Here is a 23,258-nt window from a genome sequence, read left to right on the forward strand (position 1 = left end):
GTAAACTGTCATGATTAAAGACAGAACAAAGGTCCAGTCATTAAAGAACACAGAACCATTATTAACCATACATTAATATTGTCATACTGTATAGTTAACACTATAGATAGGCTGACTGGCAATAATAGAATTATGTACTATGGTAATAGCCCTCTCTCTCTTTTCTCTTTTTTCTCTTTATTGTAATTTGTAGAAGAGAGAGCTTTACAAGTACTATGAAATTTTCTTATTTTGTTTAATATTAAATACATACAACTAAACATGGCATAATTTGGAGTGTCTTGTTTGAACCTTCCAAATTGATTGGATTAGTTATAAATCAGTAAGGTAAGATGTGGGCTTGAATGAGAGCAGAAATTCAAGTTTACTCCTATTCAGCAAGTTAGGCATAAGGATCAATAGGCCATAGGAAAGGAATAGGATGTTGAGACTGTTTAGAGAGTCTATGAGAAAGATATAAATGGTATTTCATATAGGCCTCCTTAATGTATGCTTAGTCTATTGATTATATGGAAAGTGCAGACTGCACTCAGTCTGGATCATCAATGATTGTCAACACAATTTTTACACAAGATGATTCCTAATAAAAACATATCAGTGATTCTAAGTATGTACAATAAAACTAATAAATATGAATTATTTAAATATCTTTCATTTAATAAACAATATTGCCAGTTTAATTACATACCAGCATTAATTTAATGTAAAACATCCCTTAAGATATGTTGAGTTAAGCTTTTCTGCTTGACTTCGCAAAATTTCAGGCTTCTGAAGAGTTTCTAAACAAGGGATTATGTTTCTTTTAAGATAGTGTTCTTACTCATCAAGTAGGTGAGCTGGTTTTCTAGGAGATACATAAAAGTGCCTGTTGTTTGGACTGATTCAGATGCCACAGCTCTTTTTTCCACTGCTGTTATCTGATTTTGAAATCTATCAATCTTTTCACTTAGTTGGTCTAAAAGAGGATTTTAGAGACATTTCAGTTTCTGAAAATTTACTATCCAATACTCAGAGCAAGTATAAATGAATTTTTCATATGATCTGGTTACCAAATCTCCACGTTTTGCAGACTGTGTGGCTCCACCATCTTGATCCATTCTTCCTAATCTGTTCCTATTCTTTTAGAACGGCAAATGTTGGCATCAAATTGAGCAGGGTTGTCTTTTAGTGCTCAAAAAGGAGTCCACAAAAGTTTATAAAGCTATTCCTCTGGTGTAACCACTTGGGAAGCCAAAATTAGCTCTTGAAATGAAGATCTTAAAAGGCTTCAGCCAGGGGCTCAAAGACAACATTGGTTAGCTTTCATGGAGTATCAAATCATCTCAGCTAGGGCTGAATGAAAACATGGGCACTACACGCCTTTGCCTAGACCCAGGCTCTGGGAGTCATGTGATTACATCATAATCTGATCTTTCATTTAAAAAATGTTTCCAGCCCTGGTGGTTTAAAAGAAGAGCTTGAAAACATAAGCTCAATGTAGCTGATACTGTAACATCTGCAGAAGTCTGCAAAGATTCTGAAACAATAGCTCCAAGAGGCATAAACTGCACTATTGATTTCAGTGGGGGTGTTAACACCAAGACCTACTGCTCAGAGTGCTCAGGTTGGTAGGGAGGGGCACTATCAGCACCATCCCAGCAGAACATTCTGCGAAGGACCTTCCCACCTACCCAATCAGGAGCACCTCAACTGCTGGGGTAAGGACCAGGCTATCACTTGCTGCCTCCTCTGCCTCTCCACTGGAGAAGGAGGGCCTTTGCTGCTCCCAAAGAGACATGGGCAGGGGCCATTCTTGGGAGGTGGAGAAAGGCCCTGACACCTCTGTTTCTCTGAGAGAGAAGTGGGCCCCTCTGCTTTTGCCATACCAACCGCAGGTGGACTCTGGGCCAGATAGGGTATATCTGCACAGCAAAGAAAAAAACGTGGCTGACCTATGCCAGCCAACTCAATCTCGGGCTGCGGGGCTGTTTCATTTGCTGTGTAGTCCGGTCTCAGGCTAGGGCCCAAACTCTATGACTCTGTGGGGTGGAAGGGTCCTAGAGCTCTATACAGCAATGAAAGAGCCCTGCAGCTCAAGCCTCATGAGCCCAAGTTGCTTGGAATGGGCCAGCCGTGGGATTTTGTTGTTGTTGCTGTGTAGACATACCCACAGAGCCCTGAGTTGTAGTGTGCTTGTATTCCTGGATTGCTTTAATACAACACTTATCCTAGGCCAAATTTTTTACTGTGCCTCAGGCCCTGTGAGTGGAGACAGGTGCCTTTGGTGAGATAATCATATTTTTCTCAGAATGAAAAAGGTTCATGACCACAAGGTGGGGCTTCTCAAACTTTTGATAGCATGGACCTCATTTGAATAGAGACACTGTCTCATGGACATCTCCCCTCTCACCTGCAATTCCATGGACAGTATGCCCTCCCATTCACAAATGCTTAACATCTCTGAGGCAACTACAACTACACAAGATATTGCTCCCGTGGAAGAATAATACTAGGAAATATTAGGAAACATAGCAATATTAGGAAATGTAATGTATTTTCACTGACTTTTTTAATGCATTTTAGCAGTTGGAAATCGGGGGGAGGAAATATAGCAACATGTGACCACCAAGCTATCCATGGACCACAGTTTGGAGAATTCTGCCTCTGGGCAATCTGACTTTCGGGATATAGGTTTTTTAACACTTTACAAATCATATTTTAGTGACTCTTTTGTAAAAGTCTTTTAATCATAACAAATGGGAAATTACAAAGCAAAGATTATGGAAATCTTCAAGAGCCAATGTTTTCCCACTGTGCTTATCTGTCTTATGCCTTCTATTTCGCTCATTTGTCCAGTATTTCAATGGGCTGTCCTGGGCTTCTTTAGCAGAAAGCTACTGTAGTAGATTTCTAAGATCTATTGCTTAAATGAACCTAGCATATTAGGTTAACTCCATTTCAGGGAGGAAATGGTTAAAGAACTCACTGTTCCCTTGTGCCCGGGAGGCAGCCTTTGTGTTTAACATTGGCAGGGTCTCAGTCTGGGCTGGAGGTTTGGGGAGGAGGGGGCAAATGGGGGAGGGGACAGAAAGAGGGGATGTTCTGACATCTCTCTCTCTCTCTCTCTCTCTCTCTCTTGCTGATACAGCGGAGGTGGAGATTTCCAATCCCACCCAGTCACATTGAGAAAGGAGGATTTGGTAAGGCTTTCCCAGGAGAAGCCACACTGAGGAAATTCTCAGCAGCAGCCTGAACTACACTTGGAGTGGGTTTGCAGTCTCCTATGCACGGAAATGGGGGCAGAAGCAGCTGCATGTTCCCTGTGTGAGAACCTAGAGGGAGCTTCATGGTATGGTTTTAGCACTTATCCTTAACAATTTAGAAGGGATTGGGTGATGATGATAAAAGTGTGTGTTAGTTATCAGGCATCTTATTTTACCTTTTCAATAAATGTTATTTTAAAAAGTTTAAAATATATAGAGCATGTCAGATACCCAGTACTGAAGGGGAGTTGTGGATGGTAATGCTTTGCCACTTGCATTTTGGAACTGATCTTTTGACAGTGCTAGAAGGGAGGGTGTTTTCTTTTGTGCTGGAAGAAGGGAAAAGGGCAGATATCCCACAACCAACTACACTTTGCTTAGTGAGATCTCACTAGAAGAAAATAATTTTTTAAAGTACATTTTATTATAATTGCTTTGAAACATCCGTCCTAGTTAAGTTTATTAGATCCATTTTAAACCTCATGTGCCTTTTGGCCTTTTTAATTTAATGATTTAAATGTTTACAAATCTCAATAGTGTTTAATCAATTAAACAATTCATTTCAAACTGTCCGGTTTGGTTTTGGAAATCTTGGCATGGGGATTGTCCTGGCTTTACTCTCCCTAGCAGGATATTTGTTGCTGGGAAGTTAGGAGTTTTGTTCTCAGCGTCCCATGCTGGTTGTAAGAAATTTTGTGTACCATTGTGTTAGTGACACACTGACACCACATGCATATGGCCTGTAAATGCACAGAAATTCCTTAGCTATTCTATATACTGAGATTACATAAATACAATGGCCTATTTTATTGTATTCTTACAGACAGTTAACACAAATATTATTATATTGCATTCAGTGGAGTGCTTGTGCACTGCTATTACACATGCATACAGGCACAGTGAAAACAAGCACATAGTAATGGAGGATTTGTCAGTGACTCCATATCTTGAATATGTATATCATGAATCCATGTTCTTGGAAATTAGTATATGGGAATTTTTTTTTGTTTTGATTTTGCTACCTCTTCAGGAAAAGTTTCTACTTGGGGTCTTGGGTATTTTGTCCATCGTTCCTCATGCTGTTTGTATGACTGCCATGTTGACATCACATTTATGTGGTATATAAGTAATATATCAAATTTACATATACAAAGTTCATAAATTGAGAAAAAGAAGGTTAGTGGCATGGTTTAATCATAGGACTAGGTGTTAGAAAATCTGGATTCTATACCTGGCTGTATCACTGATTTATTGTATGAACGGGATAAGTCACTGCAATTCTCGGTGACTTAGTTTTCCCCATTTGTAAAATTGTTGTTGTAAAATTGTTACAAAGTGCTTTAGAATCCTAAACTGAAAGCACTAAAGCGGTGCAAAGTATTGCTAGTGGTCCTTAGATACCAGCAGAACAAGCATTTTTTAAATAAATATCTTAGACAGATATCCAGTTCATTAGGGTTTAAGATCATATACACAAACTAATATAGTGGGCCAGATTATGATTTTAGCTACACCAATGTAGTAGGGTCAGAATTTGTACCACTGAGGACAAACACAGGCATACATATACTCTATGCAAAATAGGCACGCACGCACACATATTAGGGATGCGTATGCTCCTGTTACACACTCATGACTCTTTACATACCACCTACTGGAATGGAAAAGCATAGTAGGCAGTAGTACTAAATATTTGTATTATGATAGTGCCCAAAGGCCCAGTGTCAGTGAACTCTCTCTCATTGCTTTCTACTGTAAATTCTTCACTGTTATTCAGGAATCTCCACATATACTGGAATTTATTAACTTAAAAGTATCTCTGCAACTCCTTCATTCAAGTTCTCCTAGTAGTATTATGCAACACTGGACTTTCAAATCTCCAGTTTGGCTCAACACTGCCCTTGACTTTATCCTAGCTCACACAGAGATGTCTTGTGATAGTTTGTCACACTGAGCTGAAGGGAAGGGGAAAAAATCTTTGGGGCTTGAGAATGCACACTAAACTTCACAAAAGAGAATCCCAGAGTGGTCGATATGACCTGAAGCATGATGCAGCATTACTGATATTGATGATAACCATCCTCGACTGCGGTAAATAGGCCACAGATTTTTCTGTTACTCAGGGTCACACTTGTGGTGGAAGAATGTCCTACTACTGATGTGCCCTTTACAAGCAGCAGATGTCATGGGTTATTCCTTGGGATGCCATGCCAAGTATTTAGTATGCAATATCTATCATGTTTTCTTTTTATACAATTATAATTAACTTATGTACAGCTAACATCTGAACATGAGCTGCACTGGAATTCTGAAATATCCAGGATAAATTTCTACTAGCCTACTGGTATATGTAGCAGATTTAAAAGCATTAAGGGCCTTATCCAAAGCCTACTGAAGTCAATATGAGTCTCCCCACTCACTTCTGAGGGCTTTGGATCTGGCACTTAATGAACTACTTATTCATGAACTGGATTTGAAAATTATATATTCAGGGCTTTTAAATTTTAAAAGCCAGCTAATTATTATGGCAAAGAAAAATAGGTCTATAGCATCATTTTTGCACCAACAAATATTAAAACAAATAATAATAATAATACATTCTGGCCTTAAATAGAATTTATGAATTCAGGGTTGTGGCTTTGTTATTTAGCAGAACTCCAGCTATCGAAAAATTTAAATTTTCTTTTGACTAAAGTATCAGTAATGCTGCCAAGACATCCCATGCTGATTTACTCGACTTGGAAGCCTAAGTCTTGTGACAAAACTCTTATCCACCACTTGTTGTCTGGAATGCTTTATCCCTTATATAGACAAATACTCCTACACACTTTTGTGATCTGGCAGAATTTCTTTAGCACTACCCCTCAAATGCCATGGGGATTTTCTGTCTCATTTTGTAATCTATTATCCAAGATAGCTTAACTAGTATAAAAACAAGCTGTACAAGCACTTCTTTTGAAATGAGAAATAAGATGATTGTCAATCTGTTTTGTTTATGTTTTGTTTCTCCATATAGGTGAAGAAGTAAGAAGGATCACACTGAAACATTGAAAGAAGTATTTCATTGATTGTGCCTGCCATTCAAGACTTTAGGATGGAAACCTTTTGTTTAAGAGTCTCCTTGCTACTGCTTGTCACTGGATGTGGCCTCAGCGACAGTTCTGACAGATATTACACCAATCTAAGTGATTCTGGAAACTATTTGACCACCTACTCTGGACTAGAGCCCAGCTTACTCCTTACTACTATCCGACCCATGGTACCCAACAAAACAGACTATTGCTCCCAACGGGCTAAAATTGCTGACACTTTCAAATACATTAACACAGTGATATCTTGTATTATTTTCATCGTTGGATTGGTTGGGAATGCAACTTTGCTGAGGATCATTTACCAGAACAAGTGTATGAGGAATGGCCCCAATGCGCTGATAGCTAGCCTGGCACTCGGAGATCTTATCTATATTGTCATTGATATTCCTATCAATGTATATAAGGTAGGAAGCAACAACGGGTACACTTTAACTTTTCACAACGTATCAGTGTGTTTGTTTCTAATTACTGCTATTCTATTTATTAATAAGCAAAGTATAAAGGTTTCTCCTTATGAAGATACAATGTATCCTCTTTTGCAAGTTATTCTGACCTACCATAGCAAGGTGTGTCCTTGTGTATTTAGCAGCACCTGGTTACAAATAAAATACAATAGAATTTGATTTTGGATGGTGTCCTTCAGACAACTAGCTGAAGATAGAGTAAAACATATGAAGAGAGCAGCTTTTGAAAAGACTGCTATTCTCTTTATGGATCAGATTGATAGCTACTATTTTGGGAACATATCCTATTCTTCCTTTGTTTACACAGAACATATTTCCCATGATTTACACAGTCTTTATGTGATGATTTAATAGCCCTTCTAGAATTGAGTGTTAGGGCTTGAATTTAACATTCATTCATGGCAGAAGCTCAAATCAGTTTATGATTCTTAAGGCCACTTATACATCAGAATAGTGTTTAAATACTGTTTGGCAGCTGGATTTGTCAAAATACATGAAGGATTATAAACAACTCTTTTAAATGTAAATAAATTACGCCGTGCAGCCTTGATTTACTATATAACTATGCAAACCTACAAAAGGTTACTTTTTATATTGAATTATACATTTACTGGCCCAAATTTGACCATCAACTTGCCTGATTAATCATATGATTATATTGGACCCAAAGAGGTCTAGACTCCACTGATATATGCTGTGGGTTGGAAAGACAGAAATACAATTAGAAATAGATTTTAAAAGACGCTTTTTTTAAAATAAGCAGAAGACTCCTGTGGGCCCTAATATAGCTGTTGTTGACGTGAATAAGAACAGGATTGGACCCTTGTTATTTTTCATGAGGATCAAAATATTTGGATGATCTTGAAACTTGCCTGAATATGTTTTAGAAACCTTTGAAATATATTTGTAAAGTTTTTCTCACTTTAGCCTTGTGAGCCTGGAAAGCTAACACACTGCTGAGATTATTATGACTATTCTTTCCTTAGGACCTCAAACAAGGCATAACATTATAAAATAGTGGCTCTCAACATTTTTTCACTTGTGGACCCCTAAAACCTTTTGAATGGAGGTGCAGGCCCATTTGGAAATCTTAGACATAGCCTGCATACCCCCAGGGGTTCGCCGACCACGGGTTGAAAACCACCGTTCTACAGTAATGACAACCTTTTCAGACCTCTTAGACATAGTCTGTGGACCCCCATTGGGGTTGAAAACCACTGTTATAAAATAAACAATTTAACCCCCAAAGATTTTGGCAAATTTTGGATTTTGTTCACACTCACATATATATCTTTATTCATAAATAAAATATATATAAATGTTTGCCTATTAGGGCTTAAAAATGGGTTTTAAAATAAAAGCAAAATAGCTCAGATTTTGAAAATATCCCTCTCTAGAAATATATACTATGAATTATAATTAGGGGCATAACTATAATACAGTCATACATACCACAAGGCTATAAGAAATTCTCATTTGTTTTTTTATAAAACTAATCAAATATATGTATATATGTATGAAATAAGACACAAGGCCTGTTTCTGATCTCACTTACACTGGTATAAATTAGCAGTTATTCCATTTAAGTTAATAGCATTACCCTGGTTTTAAACCAGTGAGATCAGAATCAAGCCAAAGCGGTGGTCATAAAAATGCATGTGTTGTAGTAGAAACTGGTAGCAACTACAGTGGATGTACATTTTCCATGAAAAATTGTTTTTCAATGGAAAGTGCAAATTCTGCAAAAATTGAAATGTTCTGTGGCAAAATTTTAACATTGCCAAAAATGTTCAATTTTCCATTGTGAAAATCAAAATGAAATATTTTGTTTCAGGCTGAGCTGACCCAAATCAAAATATTTTGGCTTATCAAATAGACTCTAAAGGTTTAGGTTTAGATCAGTTTGACATTAATATACATCTGCCTGAGTTGCTTTGGTGCTTTATGGGAGATCATAGAATCATAGAATATTAGGGTTGGAAGAGACCTCAGGAGGTCATCTAGTCCAACCCCCTGCTCAAAGCAGGACCAACACCAAATAAATCATCCCAGCAAGGGCTTTCTCAAGATGGGTCTTAAAAACCTCTAAGGATGGAGATTCCACCACCTCCCTAGGTAACCCATTCCAGTGATTCACCACCCTCCTAGTGAAATAATGTTTCCTAATATCCAAACTAGACCTCCCCTACTGCAACTTAAGACCATTGCTTCTTGTTCTGTCATCTGCCGCCACTGAGAACAGCCTAGCTCCATCCTCTTTGGAACCCCCACTTCAGGTAGTTGAAGGCTGCTATCAAATTCCCTCTCACTCTTCTCTTCCGCAGACTAAATAATCCCAGTTCCCTCAGGCTCTCCTCATAAGTCATGTGCCCCAGCCCCCTAATCATATTTGTTGCCCTCCACTGGACTCTTTCCAATTTGTCCACATCCTTTCTGTAGTGGGGGGACCAAAACTGGACGCAATACTCCACGTGTGGCCTCACCAATGCCGAATAGAGGGGAATAATCACTTCCCTCGATCTGCTGGCAATGATCCTACTAATACAGCCCAATATGCCGTTGGCCTTCTTGGCAAAAAGGGCACACTGCTGACTCATACCCAGCTTCTCGTCCACTGTAACCCCCAGGTCCTTTTCTGCAGAACTGCTGCTTAGCCAGTCGGTCCCCAGCCTGTAGCATTGCATGGGATTCTTCCTTCCTAAGCGCAGGACTCTGCACTTGTCCTTGTTGAACTTCATCAGATTTTTTTGGGCCAATCCTCTAATTTGTCTAGGTCACTCTGGACCCTATCTCTACCCTCCAGCATATCTATCGCCCCCCCCCGCCCCCAATTTCGTGTCATCTGAGAATTTGCTGAGGGTGCAATTCACCCCATCATCCAGATCATTAATAAAGATGTTGAACAAAACCGGCCCCATGACCGACCTCTGGGGCACTCCACTTGATACCAGCTGCCAACTAGATATCGAGCCGTTGATCACTACCCATTGAGCCCTACAATCTAGCCAGTTTTCTATCCATCTTATAGTCCATTCATCCAATCCATACTTTTTTAGCTTGCTGGCAAGAATATTGTGGGAGACTGTACCAAAAGCTTTGCTAAAGTCAAGATATATCACATCCACCACTTTCCCCATATCCACAGAGCCAGTTATCTCATCATAGAAGGCAAACAGGTTGGTCAGGCATGACTTGCCCTTGGTGAATCCATGTTGACTGTTCCTGATCACCTTCCTCTCCTCCAAGTGCTTCAAAATGGATTCCTTGAGGACCTGTTCCATGATTTTGCCGGGGACTGAAGTGAGGCTGACCGGTCTGTAGTTTGCCGGGTTCTCTCTCTTCCCTTTTTAAAAGATGGGCACTATATTTGCCTTTTTCCATCCATGACCTCCCCCGCTCACCATGAATTTTCAAAGATAATGGCCAATGGCTCTGCAATCACATTAGCCAACCCCCTCAGCACCTGGGCTGCATTAGATCTGGACCCATTGGACTTGTGCATGTCCAGCTTTTCTAAATAGTCCTTAACCAGTTCTTTCACCACTGAGGGCTGCTCACCTCCTCCCCATACTGTGTTGCCCAGTGCAGCAGTCTGGGAGCTGACCTTGTCTGTGAAGACCGAGGCAAAAAAAGCATTGAGTACTTCAGCTTTTTCCACATTATCTGTCACTATGTTGCCTCCCCCACTCCCTCAGGTACGTCATGCTCCCATTCAGGTGCCTCATGGTCCCATTCTTCTCTATGGGCTGGACTTGGTGGCTGAACTACATCCTCTATGATCTCTAGTCTTTCTCTGGCTGAACTGCAATGGTGGATCTTGGAATATTTTCTATGCTCTGCTTTTGCCTGAGATGGAATTTGACTGGAAAGTTTCAGCAAAAGTGGTACAGGTGTTTTGAGAATGAGGTTAGAGGTAATTTTGCTAATATTAAAAATTTTCCTCAAGCTATTTTTTTAAACAGCTCTAGCGCCTCCTTGATTTAGAGCAGGAACTTGAAATTTGGGAGGAGGACAGTCCTGGATCAGAGGAGCTGCCTTTTGCTAGTTTTATGAAAATTCATTGAAATTTAGTCAAACTACAAGCTAGAGAAAGTTGTCATTTTTAGATGTGTCATAGAACCTGTTCAAGATTTGTTCATTAACTTTCTAAATATTCCATTATTGTGTACAGTGTAGCTGTAGCCATGTCAGTTCCATGACATTGGAGAGACAAGGTGAGTGAGGTAATATATTTTATTGGACCAACTTCTGTTGGTGAGAGAGACAAGCTTTTGAGCCACACAGAGCTCTTCTCAGGTCTGAAGAAGAGCTTTTGTGGGTCAAAAGCTCAAGAGCTCTGTGTGGCTCAAAAGCTTGTCTCTCTCACCAACAGAAGTTGGTCCAATAAAAGATATTACCTACCCTGTATCTCTGAATATTCCATTGGCACTATGCATGCTCCCCAGCCCTACTGTACCTCATGCATCATTCTGAAGCAGCCACACCGAATACAAAGAAAATGGCCCTAGCTCACCCTATCAAAATACCCTTTTGGCACTGTGGAAAAAATAGTATATAATCATGTAATTAAAGACTGTAGTTGAAATTCTGGCCCCATTGAAGTCAGTGGGAGTTTTGCCATTTACTTCTCTGGGGCTAGGATTTCAACTTGTGTTCAATTCATACACATACGGAGCAGAATTAAAGTTGCATTAAAGTTAATTCTCCCATTTCTTAATTTTTGAGTGCTTGACCTGAACAAGTTTTTGAAATATAATATATTATATACTTACATCCCTCAAGTGTACTGTGAGTTGGCTGACAAGCTTTATTAGAACTGAGCACCTTGGCAATTCCCCTAACAAATGTTAATGCTATTATAGCACATTTTTAATATAAACCATTCCATGACTTTAAAAAAAACATGGTGATATTATTAGTCAAAAGAAGAGTTGTTTTTAAAATACACTCTGTCTTTAGGACATATAGGAATCCTAAATCCACAGCAGCATTTAACAGCATTCTGACAGCTTCAACTCATGACATCTTCTTTGGGACCCTGCCGAAAATACTACTGGAATTTGGAAATGAATGCAGGGGCGGCTCCAGGCCCCAGCACGCCAAGCGCGTGCTTGGGGCGGCAAGCCGTGGGGGGCGGTCTGCCGGCGCCGCGAGGGCGGCAGGCAGACTGCCTTCAGCGGCTTGCCTGCGGAGGGTCCGCTGGTCCCGCGGCTTCGGAGGACCTCCCGCAGGCAAACTGCTGGAGGCAGCCTGCCTGCCGTGCTTGGGGCGGCAAAATCCCTAGAGCCACCCCTGAATGAATGTGATGGTTTTTTAATGAAAAATCCGAATTCAAAGACACAAAGAGTTTGCTTTCTTCCTTGCAGGTCAATCACCAGTTTCAAGGTTTTCTGCACTCAGTTTTGAACTAAGTTTTAAGAGTCTATATTTCAGAGGTCAGCTTCATGCTGAGCCATAAAAGCCAGACCAGTTTGACTTGGAGGGGCCAGAAGAGTTTTCTGCTGTAAATAGTATTAATTGCTTCTATTACTAATCAATATAACAAAATCTTTTATGTATAAATGATTTCAAATGTTTTGTAAGTTATAGATCTGATCCTGCACCATTTAGTCAGGCAAACTGCCCTGGACATCAGAGATTGCAAACATTTATCTGGATAATAAGACTTCCGCAGTTAGGTAACATAGGATAAAAATGCATAACCTTCATGATTCAAGGCATAAACCATACACTAACTGACTGGGCCTAAGAATAAGCTTCCTCTATGGGCAGGTTATTACATTATTGTTTGCTGTATCAAAATCTCTTTGTTTTGTGTTTCTTTACATTTGCATTTGTTTGCATTTATAACGTATATGCAATCATGAAAATATAAATTAACCTAAATGTATTATAGTCATAAAATGCACCAAATCTCAAATGCAGCAAATTTCAAATGCAGCAAATCTACTAATTGTCAGTCATACATTATTATAAAAAGTGAAGAATATATTCAGAACTTGGATATATTTTTACATAAACCTAATCAAAATGCTAGAAAGTGGTCTCCAGGAAATAAATTACTGGTTTTACTCTCACAATCTGAACCTTTATCTCTTCTTGAAGTGTCCACCACTATATTACCAATTGAGATCCTTCCTGTAGTACTCAGTTTGAACTAATTAAATGTGAAGCGATACTGCAAACAGACATAGTAGAGCCATATATCAGCTGAGGATCTGGTCCTTTATGTTTAAGTTATTTTCTAAATCTGCCTTGGCAGAAAGATGGACTCAAATATCTTCTAGGAGTTTTTTGTCTCCAACTACTATTACCCTATAACTTCTTTTCCTCATGACTGCTTCCCCCTAAGGATTTACAAAAATGTTCTAGACATTAGCAATATTCACTAATGACCTTTGAAGTTGGCCTGAGCCCGAACAGACTGAAACATTGGTCTTAAGACAACTTTTAGTTTTGTTTGTAATCAAATTTCTATTGTGTTTACACTGCTTGGGCCCAAATCTCCCCCCCCCTACACACACACACACACACACAGGGATCCCTTCCTGATGCCTACATGTCCATGAGAGTTACTTGTATCCAGCAAGGGAATAAAAAAACTGATCACTATTTTTTGTAAAAAATTGCTGGAGCAGTAAACATAAGAAGTAAAATATGGCAGTGTTCAGGATTGAGTAATATTTGATGGGGGTTGAAATAGGACTTCATAATTATTTATTATTAAAACATAAATTAAATAGTCAAATGCAATCTAGCTTCCCAGGAAAGCATTCAGTTACAATTTTAACATGAGCTCACCTTCCACCCTGTGTGTGTTTTTAATGTATATTTAAAGCAAAGATCTAATCATTTAAAACTAACCTAGGAAATAAGGTTGATGTATGACTTATTGCCTTACATTTAATAGTTTTTAACTCTCTAGACTATTAGGTTACATACAAATAACTGAGGCCTAACTGGCCCCTTCTGTACCTTGCTTCTTTAAATCTGATTAATAGGGTATTTTTCATATTCATTTTACTGGTGGTGAAGTCAATGGCCCCAATTCAGAGAGCTGATATATATCTCCAGTGCTCAAGCTGAACAAAAGGGTGTTATCTTTTATGGACTGAGGTTTTCTGTTGGCAGGTTCATATTCTAGTCACACCAGCATCCAAACCTCAGCAGTTCATGTAGAGTAGCATTAGGCTGAGTATTGTGAATGGCACGCCTCTGGTAAATAGTATGTAACCAGCCTGTGGTAAATAGCATGAATTCTCTGCCTTTTTTTTCTGCTGAAGGAAGTCTTATGTTGCAGCACTACTAGCCATTAGCATTTTTTGGCAGCAGAAAGTCTAAATGTGGGGTGAGGAGCTAAACCAACCTATCCCCACCTACTGCACAAGGATTTAATTACAAGTCGCAATGTTTGACAGTTTGGTACACTTAGCTGGGTTTCTTTCTACCATCACAATTAACACAGATAATATGGATAATGATGAAACAAAATGGACCTGATCCAATAGTCCTTCTAAGCAAGTAGCATCCACTGAAGTCTACAGGACTTTTGTATGCAAAAGGGGTGCAGAACCAAGCCCACTGCAAACATAAATCTAAACCCCGCTATCCTTACTCGGGTGAGAAACTCCAATTTAAAGCAGGATTTGGCCCATGTGCAATACATTTTTTCCATTAAGGATTAGCCCACTCAAGGGTAGATTGCATACCGATTGCAACCAAACTTCCACTCTGTTCAGGTCAGTGATTGTAAGAAGTAGTGGCTTGGTACCTGCAAGTTACACAGAACTCAGTACATTAATGGTCAGAATGTGCCTGAGTCTGAGTGTCTGGGAGAGGAGGGGCAAAATGTGTCTTCCCTTCCTGATGCCCACATGCAATGGTTGGGTACAAAAGCAGCCCTGAGAGGATACAGGAATTGCTCCATCCTAATGTAACTGGTGGCACAAATCACCCCAAATGGGGCTGATAGGGGCCGCGAAGAGACAGAATCAAGGACCTGTCTTCCCCATTTGCACTGTGGGAGCAGACTATAGTAACCTAAGAGAAAGTACAACATGTACCCTCCCACTGCACTCCAAAGAGTTGGGGGAAGAGATTTTGCCTCCTGCGGTACAATCCTTACCAGAGCTCCCCCTGTGGTGGTGCAGAGCTGCATCACCTCTTACTCACAGCTGTACCTAGTAGGCAGTATCGAGACCCCTTGAGAGGTAACTTCTCCTCACCCAGCACATAACCAATTCCTCCCTGCCCTTCCTTCTAATCTATGGTGTCTGTGGATTTGTAGTGCATTGATCACTGTAGTAGCTAGGTGCCTTAGGTATAACTAGAATGTTCTCTCTGTTCCTTCTTCAATCAGCTGAAATAGACAGATAACAAGGGAGTGTTCTGACTGTGCATATCCAGGGTTCACGAGTTCTGCAGTAGTTTGTTAGCAATACTGTCACTGCCTTTTGTATGTTAGCAACATACAAAAGGCAACACAGTTGGAAATAAAATAAAGAGGCACTTTGCCCAGGGATTGGGAAAAAAATCTTTTCAACAAACCACCATGCACACAAGCATATCTAACAGATAATTCCTCTGAAGAAGAGCAGCACAGCTTGAAGTACAGTACACCTCAAAAGAAGAGGACGTTTGCCAACACCACAGACCAAATAAAAAGAGCAACTAATCATACTGTGTAAACAATAAAAATACCACAAGGGAGATGTCTAGAATTGTAAGGAATGCTTTACCACTAGGCAGACTTTGTAAAATAATAGTACAAGAATTTTAAAGACAAACTCAAACTCAAAAACGTTTACCTGCTGTTTGCTTCAGAACCAGGCATTCGTTATCTGAGCTTTCAGCATCTGTGTGAAATGTAACCCTTCTGTTTCAGTGTGAGGCCCGTACAGCCCCATCTCACTGCCTAAGTGGGAAGAAAAAAACTAGGAATCCAAGAATATTATTGCCAGAGGCCCTATTGCTCACTCCTACCTCTGCTTAGCAGGACAAAGGAGAATAAAAGCTGCAGAAAAAACTGTGATGGGACCGTACAGAGGGGAGAAATGGCTTTGCTGATACTACCTACCTCTCCACATGACCTTTCACCCCTCACAAAAAAATACAGGCAGCCCTTTGTCTTCGCAGAAAATTGAATAGGAGGGAGAAGCAAAACTAACAATATGCTCCCCACAACCAATTGCTAAAGAACTGCAATATGCATTGTGGAAAGTTAGTGTTGTTTGAAGCTCCATGCTCCAAGTTCTCCTATAACAGGGGTTCTCAACCTTTTTCTTTCTGGGGCCCCCACCAACAGTAACTGGTTTTCCGCATATAAAAGTCAGAGCTGGCTATAGAGGGTAGCAAGCAGAGCAATTACCTGGGGCCCCACACCACAGGAGTCATAGAATATCAGGTTGGAAGGGACCTCAGGAGGTCATCTAGTCTAACCCCCTGCTCAAAGCAGGACCAATCCCTAACTAAATCCCCAAATCCCTAAATGGCTCCTTCAAGGATTGAACTCACAGCCCTGGGTTTAGCAAGCCAATGCTCAAACTGAGTCCCAGCGAAGCTACATTGTTCAGGCTTCAGCTTCAGCCCTGGCGCGTGTGGCATTCAGAGCCCCAGGCTTCAATCCCATGTGATGGGGCTTCGGCTTTCTGTCCTGGGCCCCAGCAAGTCTAACATTGGCCCTGGTTGGCAGCCCCCCTGAAACCTGCTCACAGCTCCCCAGGGGGCCTCAAACCCTTACTTGAGACCGACTGACCTATAAAACATAAGGGTAGACGACCAATGATAGAATACTGGCCAGAAGTGGCTGGGGGAGGACCAGAGAGATGTGTAGAGGGAGTCCCAACACACAGCTGGCTGGGTATCTTCAATATTGAGGCTTGGGATAGTTTGGGTCCCAGACTAACTCCCTGCCTCCCATCCATACTCCCTCAATAATCTCACAGACCAGGGGGAGGCTCTGGAAGAGCTAAAGATATTCTATATTAGTTTGTTCCCTTCCATCCAGTTTTGGGCAGGAGGGAAATATGGGCCAAAATCATCTTCTTTTACTCTACAAACAGCAGAGCTGTAAGTAAAAAATATCACATTGCTCTGCTTCAAGTTCCATGGTTCATCTCAAGGGTTTTGAGACTTTTTCAAAATGAGGGCCATATTAACAAGTTGCGACAAGCAGATTGCAGTCCTAGAAGTACAGCTGTTGGAGACTACAATGGCTAACAAAGCTCCATCTAGAGGTCTTCACTAAGCAACAAATCCAGCTCCACCTCCACAGCAACAAAGGGTCCTTTGGTGTTGGAACCTATGCAATTGCACTGCATAAGGGGAAGGCGTGCTACATAAAAAGCACACACCCTCTGTTAAACAGAGCCCAGTTTCAGAGAGGACACAAGGTCATGCTGTCAGGTCCAGGTTGGCATGCTCTGAAAAATGGCATCCTCCATGTGGTGTAACCTTAAACGTACCATGTGTGTGAGGTCACACCAGCAGGGGAAGGCCCACGCTGTTCCTAGAAATACCAGAATGTCTAGTTTTCTGGGGATGTGGCCATGGCCACCTGCACCTACAGAGCAGCTCAGAGCCATTTCACATCCAGTACCCAATGCAGCCCATGTATTTGGCTCTAGGTTCAAGATTTTCCTATGGGTATATGTACTGGTGTGTACACATGTAGGAGGACTATAACATTATTTCCCTTACACTGTAAGTTGCTTGGGACCCGGACTGGGTGCCTGGAACTTTGTCTGTGTTTTGTACAGCAGCTAGCACGCTAATGGTGATTAACAAATAGCAAGAACAGCAAAGTAAAACCAACTGGGTGACATTTAAAAATCATTTCAGTGGAATGTTCTCAACACTTCTGCTTTGTTTGCTTCAATTTTCCAGAATCAGGGTGGAGAGGCTGTTGTAAGAAGAGAGGGGGATGCTCTGGAAGTTGTGATTGGTTGGTCAATTTTTCAGAATACCAGAACCTTGAAATCTCAGTTTCTGATTTCAGTGTAAAAATATGTTGTTGACAACACTCTGTTCTCTCTAAGGAATTGCACCATAGATTGATTTTACAGACTACCCTGCGGTTGTGAAATACACAAGGGGAAAACATGTTTCTTTTGGGAAGTGTCCTGTCCTGAAACCTTGGAGACTTTACTAATGATATTAAAGAAGCACAGTCCATTTGATGGGGGCCTCAGAACTTAGGTCAACATAGCTACGGTGATCAAGGGTATAAAAAAATCCACATCCCTGTGCACTGTAGCTAAGCCGTCATAACCCCAGTGTAAACGCAGCTCCAGCAAAGAAAGAATTCTTCCATTGACCTAGCTACCATTGCTCAGGGAGGTGGAACAGTGACAGGGAAATCCCTTCTGTTGCTGTATGTTGCATCTACACTAGTGGGTTATACTGGCAAAGCTGTGGTGCTATAGATCTGTCCCTATAGTTCCTGTGGTGGAGACGTGGCCTGTGTTATGGAGAGTCAGAACACCCGGAGGGATACTGAGCCTGATTCTCCACTGTCTTGTTCCTTGAGTGCCATTTTGATTAGGTAGCATTATACATCTACCTTGCACAGACTATATAACACGCAAGGCAATGGAAGATCAGGCCTAGTGGATCCCATTTTTATCTCACGCCCATGTAAATCAGAAGTAACTCCATTAAAATCAATGGGTCCAAAAGTCCCATGTAAATGATATGAGTAACTCCTACTAAAGTTCTTAGGAGTTACTTGTACCCTAATGGGAAAATAGAGACCATTGGACTTGCAGTGGTGTAAAACTAATAAAAGTGCTAGCAGGATCAGACCTACTGATTCTAAAGATATTTGAAGAGGAAAAATCTGACACCTTATCCAAAGGAAAGTAATGAATGCATAAGCAGGGCTGAATAATAATGGAAACTATGCACCAAAATAATTGTAAAATTAATCTGAAAAATGAAATAAATTAATTCTGATTCCAGTGATTTTTATTAAAATCAACTTAAAAGGGATGTACAATGATTCAATACTAGTGTTGCTTCAGTTAAGGAAAAAATAGAAAGAACGAAACAAAAGGAATAAAATACTTTTCATCTTGTGAAAGGAGAGATTCCTGGGGTGTCGGGAGGAAGTGTACATGCTGCAACTATGACAGGGTCTCACTATGAAAACCAGTGACTAAATGAACCTTTTTCAAGTACAAGACTTTTCTTTTTGATGCCAATATTTGCTTTGTAGTAGCAGAGTTTCAGATAGTCACTACAAAGTGCACATTCGTTTCCATTGCTTGAAATATGCTGGGGCCATATACAGTGCAAATAAAAGAACAACTGACTTTCTTTCTACTAACTCTTAAGTGTTAACTAGAATGGTACATAAATGTTTGGATGGTAAGGGGATTGATAACAGCATGCCAAGCCTTTCCCCTTGACAGTGCCACTTCAAATCCTACCTTCAGCAGTAGGAAGTGAAAGCAATAGTTATTTGGCCCAGATACAAACACTGAGAGTCTGGAATCAAAACCTAGATCTGAATTTCGCAGCTGGAGCCATGTCTCCATAACTGGCTGGGCAATTATCTTATGGGGCATTGGAAATCAAAATCTTACACGTTAGGCCCTTCCATCTCTGACAGCTATTCTGTGGCCTGAAATGAACTGAAGGCCTCAACCAAGAGAAGAGTTATTGAGAAAAAGCAAATATATACCTGGCAAATATTTGTTAGAGTACAGCCAGTCCATGTAGAATAGATTCTTGCTGGCTGTACTAAAGTGGTCATCAAGAAGTTAATTGGGTTACTCGGAGTATAATGAGTGGGAGCCAGACTGCACTCCTCCCTGTTTAATAGATGGGAGTGTAGGTAGAATGTGTTTCTTGTGCATGATGATCCCTTTGCAAAACTGGGGTTTGTAGTTTGTTAAATACATTCTATAAATTCAGCTAGAATCAAAGGAACTGGTCAATAACTTGCTGGTGAAACTTCATCCTATCATTCATTATTATTTACAATGGTTCAAGCACAAATCCTAAGTTAGGATATCAGAAGTTGGTACGTAGGGTGTATGTTTTCATCAAAGTGGGAAACCACTGGAAAGCTGACAGCATTTTGTCTGCTGTGGTTTGGTTAAATACAGGTGTACTGCTTTACAGATCACACCTGAAAGTGCTGAGCATTTCCTGAGGAAGGTGAACTGCTCTGCACCTTGTAGAATCATGCCCTTAGTATAATAGCAAGTGAAACCAAGCTTATATTCTAAACCTCTCCAAAAATAGGGGGTACTGAGACCTGGGATTTTGGTCTGGGACTCTCTCTTTCTCTAGTATTTACATATTTTATATACAGTTAAAGGAACAAAATATTCCTGTTAAAATCTGAGTAATCCAATTAGAACATGGAGGTGGGCCTGAAATGAAGGAAAGAAGATGCTCCACACACACACACTGATTTTTTCAAATATTTGAAGGGGCACTTTTAAAAAAAACTATTATGTGCCAAAAAATATAAATAGAAGCAATTTGAGTATTCTGAGTGATTGTGGCAGATGGGTGTAGACTGGGACAAAATTTCAATGGGCCAGATCAGAGCTGATCCTTAAAGGACAGGTTCAATACCTAAATGCTCAGTATTCAATGAATACTGAATATTTTGCTGTGATATGCAAATTTTTCCCACTACACCCAGTAGCTCTGACAACCACAAGCTGTGAAGTTTAATTTAGAAACACTAGATAAGTTGCCTGTACTATAAGTAAGATTAAACCAGATGTAAATTTTGCTGATCTCATAAGAATATTTATAATTTGTCATATTTTGATTAAATAATTTTTAACAATTCAAACATATTAATAGAGAGAAAAAGAGTGTTTACTTTGGATGTCACAATGCAGAGCTACTACCAGTGTCTATTCTATAATTCTCCTGCTGCATAATTTGGTGCAGCATTCACCCACACATGCTGCAGAATTGTGCTCCAAAATCTAAGCTTTCATTTAGAAAAAAAGGTTCTAAGCCATATGGCTGCAAAGATAACTTTCAGAATATGAACTGACTATATGCCAAAGTAGTAGAGTCTATCCAAGTATGCAGATAGCCCAAAACATAAACTGGGTGTTGACTCTGAAACCTAATGACATTGATTGTCAACACTATTAACTATTTTACTGCTTATTATATTAGGAAAAGCATTCAGATAATATGCTTATCCCAATATATTAAGCTACCTCCTGCGTTTCCCAGGTAGTAAAACTTCCAACTATCAAAACTTTGAGCTTCCCTCGCCCACTTCTTATCCAGCTTCTAAAATGCAGTTATAGAATGCCACTACAACAAGCTGCAAAACATGGAAACATGAAAATGGCAGGGGCAAAGTAAAACTAATTAAATTCAATATCAAAACAACAAGCAACTTTGTACCAACTTGTATTGGATTACATGAAAATGAATAATGCAAACTTCCATTTTTGAATTGGACTAAATGCCACAGACACCAAAGAAAACAGAAGCCTAGCCAAATGAATTTAGGCCATCTTGACACTCAGCACAGCATTGGCACTAGCCCAGTTACAAAGATAATCTTCATTTTAATCTCTTTAGTGTCAAATCCATAGGTTCAATTATTTAGTACTGATAACATTAGTAATGGTTTTGCACTAAAGTACTTTGAAAACATTGCACAATAAACCTGGTAAGTAAGCATTATTTTAAAGATGGGTAAACTGAGGCACAGAGCCATGCAATGACTTGCCCAGTTTACACAGCACTCAGGGGCAGAGCTGGGAATAGGAGTCATGATTCTCAGTCCTGTGCTCAAAACTGCTACCACACACCTTCCTTTACCAACATTGATGGTCATCCACATCATATGTGGATTCTGGAATGTAATCTTGAAAAAAATACAGTCCAAATTACTAACCATATAATCAAGGTGGATAGAAGAATTGATGGTCTGGAAACCAAAGTGCACAGACAGAAGAGACAGATTTTCAAAATATCTCCAAAGATAAAAAGCTTTAGCAACAAAGTAGTGTAGTGGAGATATGTTTGGAATTGGCTGAGAACAATTGGTAATTGCCATAACAGATCAAACCCTGTTGTCCAGTTTATTCCAGGATCCTGTCATAGCCAGATGCTTCAAAGGAAGGTGCAAGAAACCCCACAACAAACTGATGAATGACTGAAAACCAACTAATACCACAGAGTAATCATTTGTCTGGGCTTCAGTCAGGAAACAAGAGGACAGATGTTCATGGACCATCTGATTGTCAAAGCTCTGAATTAGACTTACCTGAGGAGCCAATCTCAGTATAAAAGCACTTCAGGAATAGATGCCTTTATGGTGTCCAGTAATAAACACTAAGGGTTGGGAAGTTTCCTGACCTCCACAGTGACCAAAGTTCTGTTTGGGGCTCACATGAGAAAAGATGCTGGCTGGGAAGTGTCCAAGATCTTCTCTTTCCCGAGATTTCAGGCTGCAAATAGAAAGGAAGATGGGGGGGGGAGGGGAGAGAGAGAGAGAGAATTTGTGGAAATAAACTCAAGATTTTTGTAATCTAAAACCAAGCAAACTCAAGCTAGCACTCAGATGGTGGGCTGTTGTACAGATGGGCAGTATCAGTTTACAGGGATGAAGTCTCATTCTGCTACCATTTGTACCAATGTAATCAGAGTAATTCCACTGAGTTATAATGATGTAAAACCGGCATAAGAGAGAGGAGAAGAGGCCCAAAGGCTTTGTTAGGAATTTTAGAGAATCAGATCTATTCCAATTCTACAAACACAATCAGAAAAGATGTTATATAGTTTTTCTCTGAGTGATTTTATCTTGAGAGGTTCCTTGAGACATTATACCAAAGACCTCACCTTGTAGCTTTCTTAGTAGCAGAGTTAATATACAAGATTATTCCATGACTTTTAAGCCTACTGCAGCAATAATGGAGTATAGACCCACTAACACTCACTTTTTCCTTTTGTATTCAAAAGGCAAAAGCACCGAGATTCCCACTGATTCTTGTGTAGCTATACAAGGGAAAAGGATGACTCCTTGCTCCCACCTTTCCACCATTGAGCCCTTGCTCAGTGGCAGCCAGAATATGACGTACCACAAATTTTTGATTGGAAATGCCACAGTTGTATCTCTAGGCTATTACGTTGACATTTAAAAATAATATTCTGTGTGCTTAGCAGATGTGTAGGAAATGTACACAGCAAAACCCCAATGTCATGAAACTCATGTGGTTTTGGATTTCATTATCAATTCTAATTCGGCACCAGTTCACACTGTGATTGGCCAGTGTTTAGAAGAAGGCTGGTCTGATTTAAGGTTTTTGGTCAGATTGTGCCTGACCTGGGTGCCGGTGTGCAGAGAGGAAGAAAAGCACAAGTGCAGGGACTACTCTTTCCTGAGGTGAAACTTGGGGATATTCAAATTTCAGGGTTTAATTCAGCCATTCACAAAATTCAGAGCTAGATCTGGATCTGAACTTCCT

At 40.1% G+C, this 23,258-nt stretch overlaps 1 protein-coding gene across 1 annotated transcript in view; it reads left to right on the forward strand.

The window, feature by feature from the left end:
- The first annotated feature begins 3,126 nt into the window (after positions 1-3,126).
- The window catches only part of EDNRA (endothelin receptor type A), a 40,001-nt gene continuing 19,869 nt past the window's right edge, over positions 3,127-23,258 (forward strand). Inside the window, exons 1-2 of the mRNA XM_045018929.1 lie at positions 3,127-3,328; positions 6,259-6,738. Of these exons, the coding sequence (XP_044874864.1) occupies positions 6,337-6,738 (402 nt within the window). The 5' untranslated portion in view covers positions 3,127-3,328; positions 6,259-6,336. The remainder of the gene's footprint in view (positions 3,329-6,258; positions 6,739-23,258) is intronic.

This window comes from Mauremys mutica, chromosome 5, assembly GCF_020497125.1.
Source record: "Mauremys mutica isolate MM-2020 ecotype Southern chromosome 5, ASM2049712v1, whole genome shotgun sequence".
NCBI lineage: Eukaryota > Metazoa > Chordata > Testudines > Geoemydidae > Mauremys > Mauremys mutica.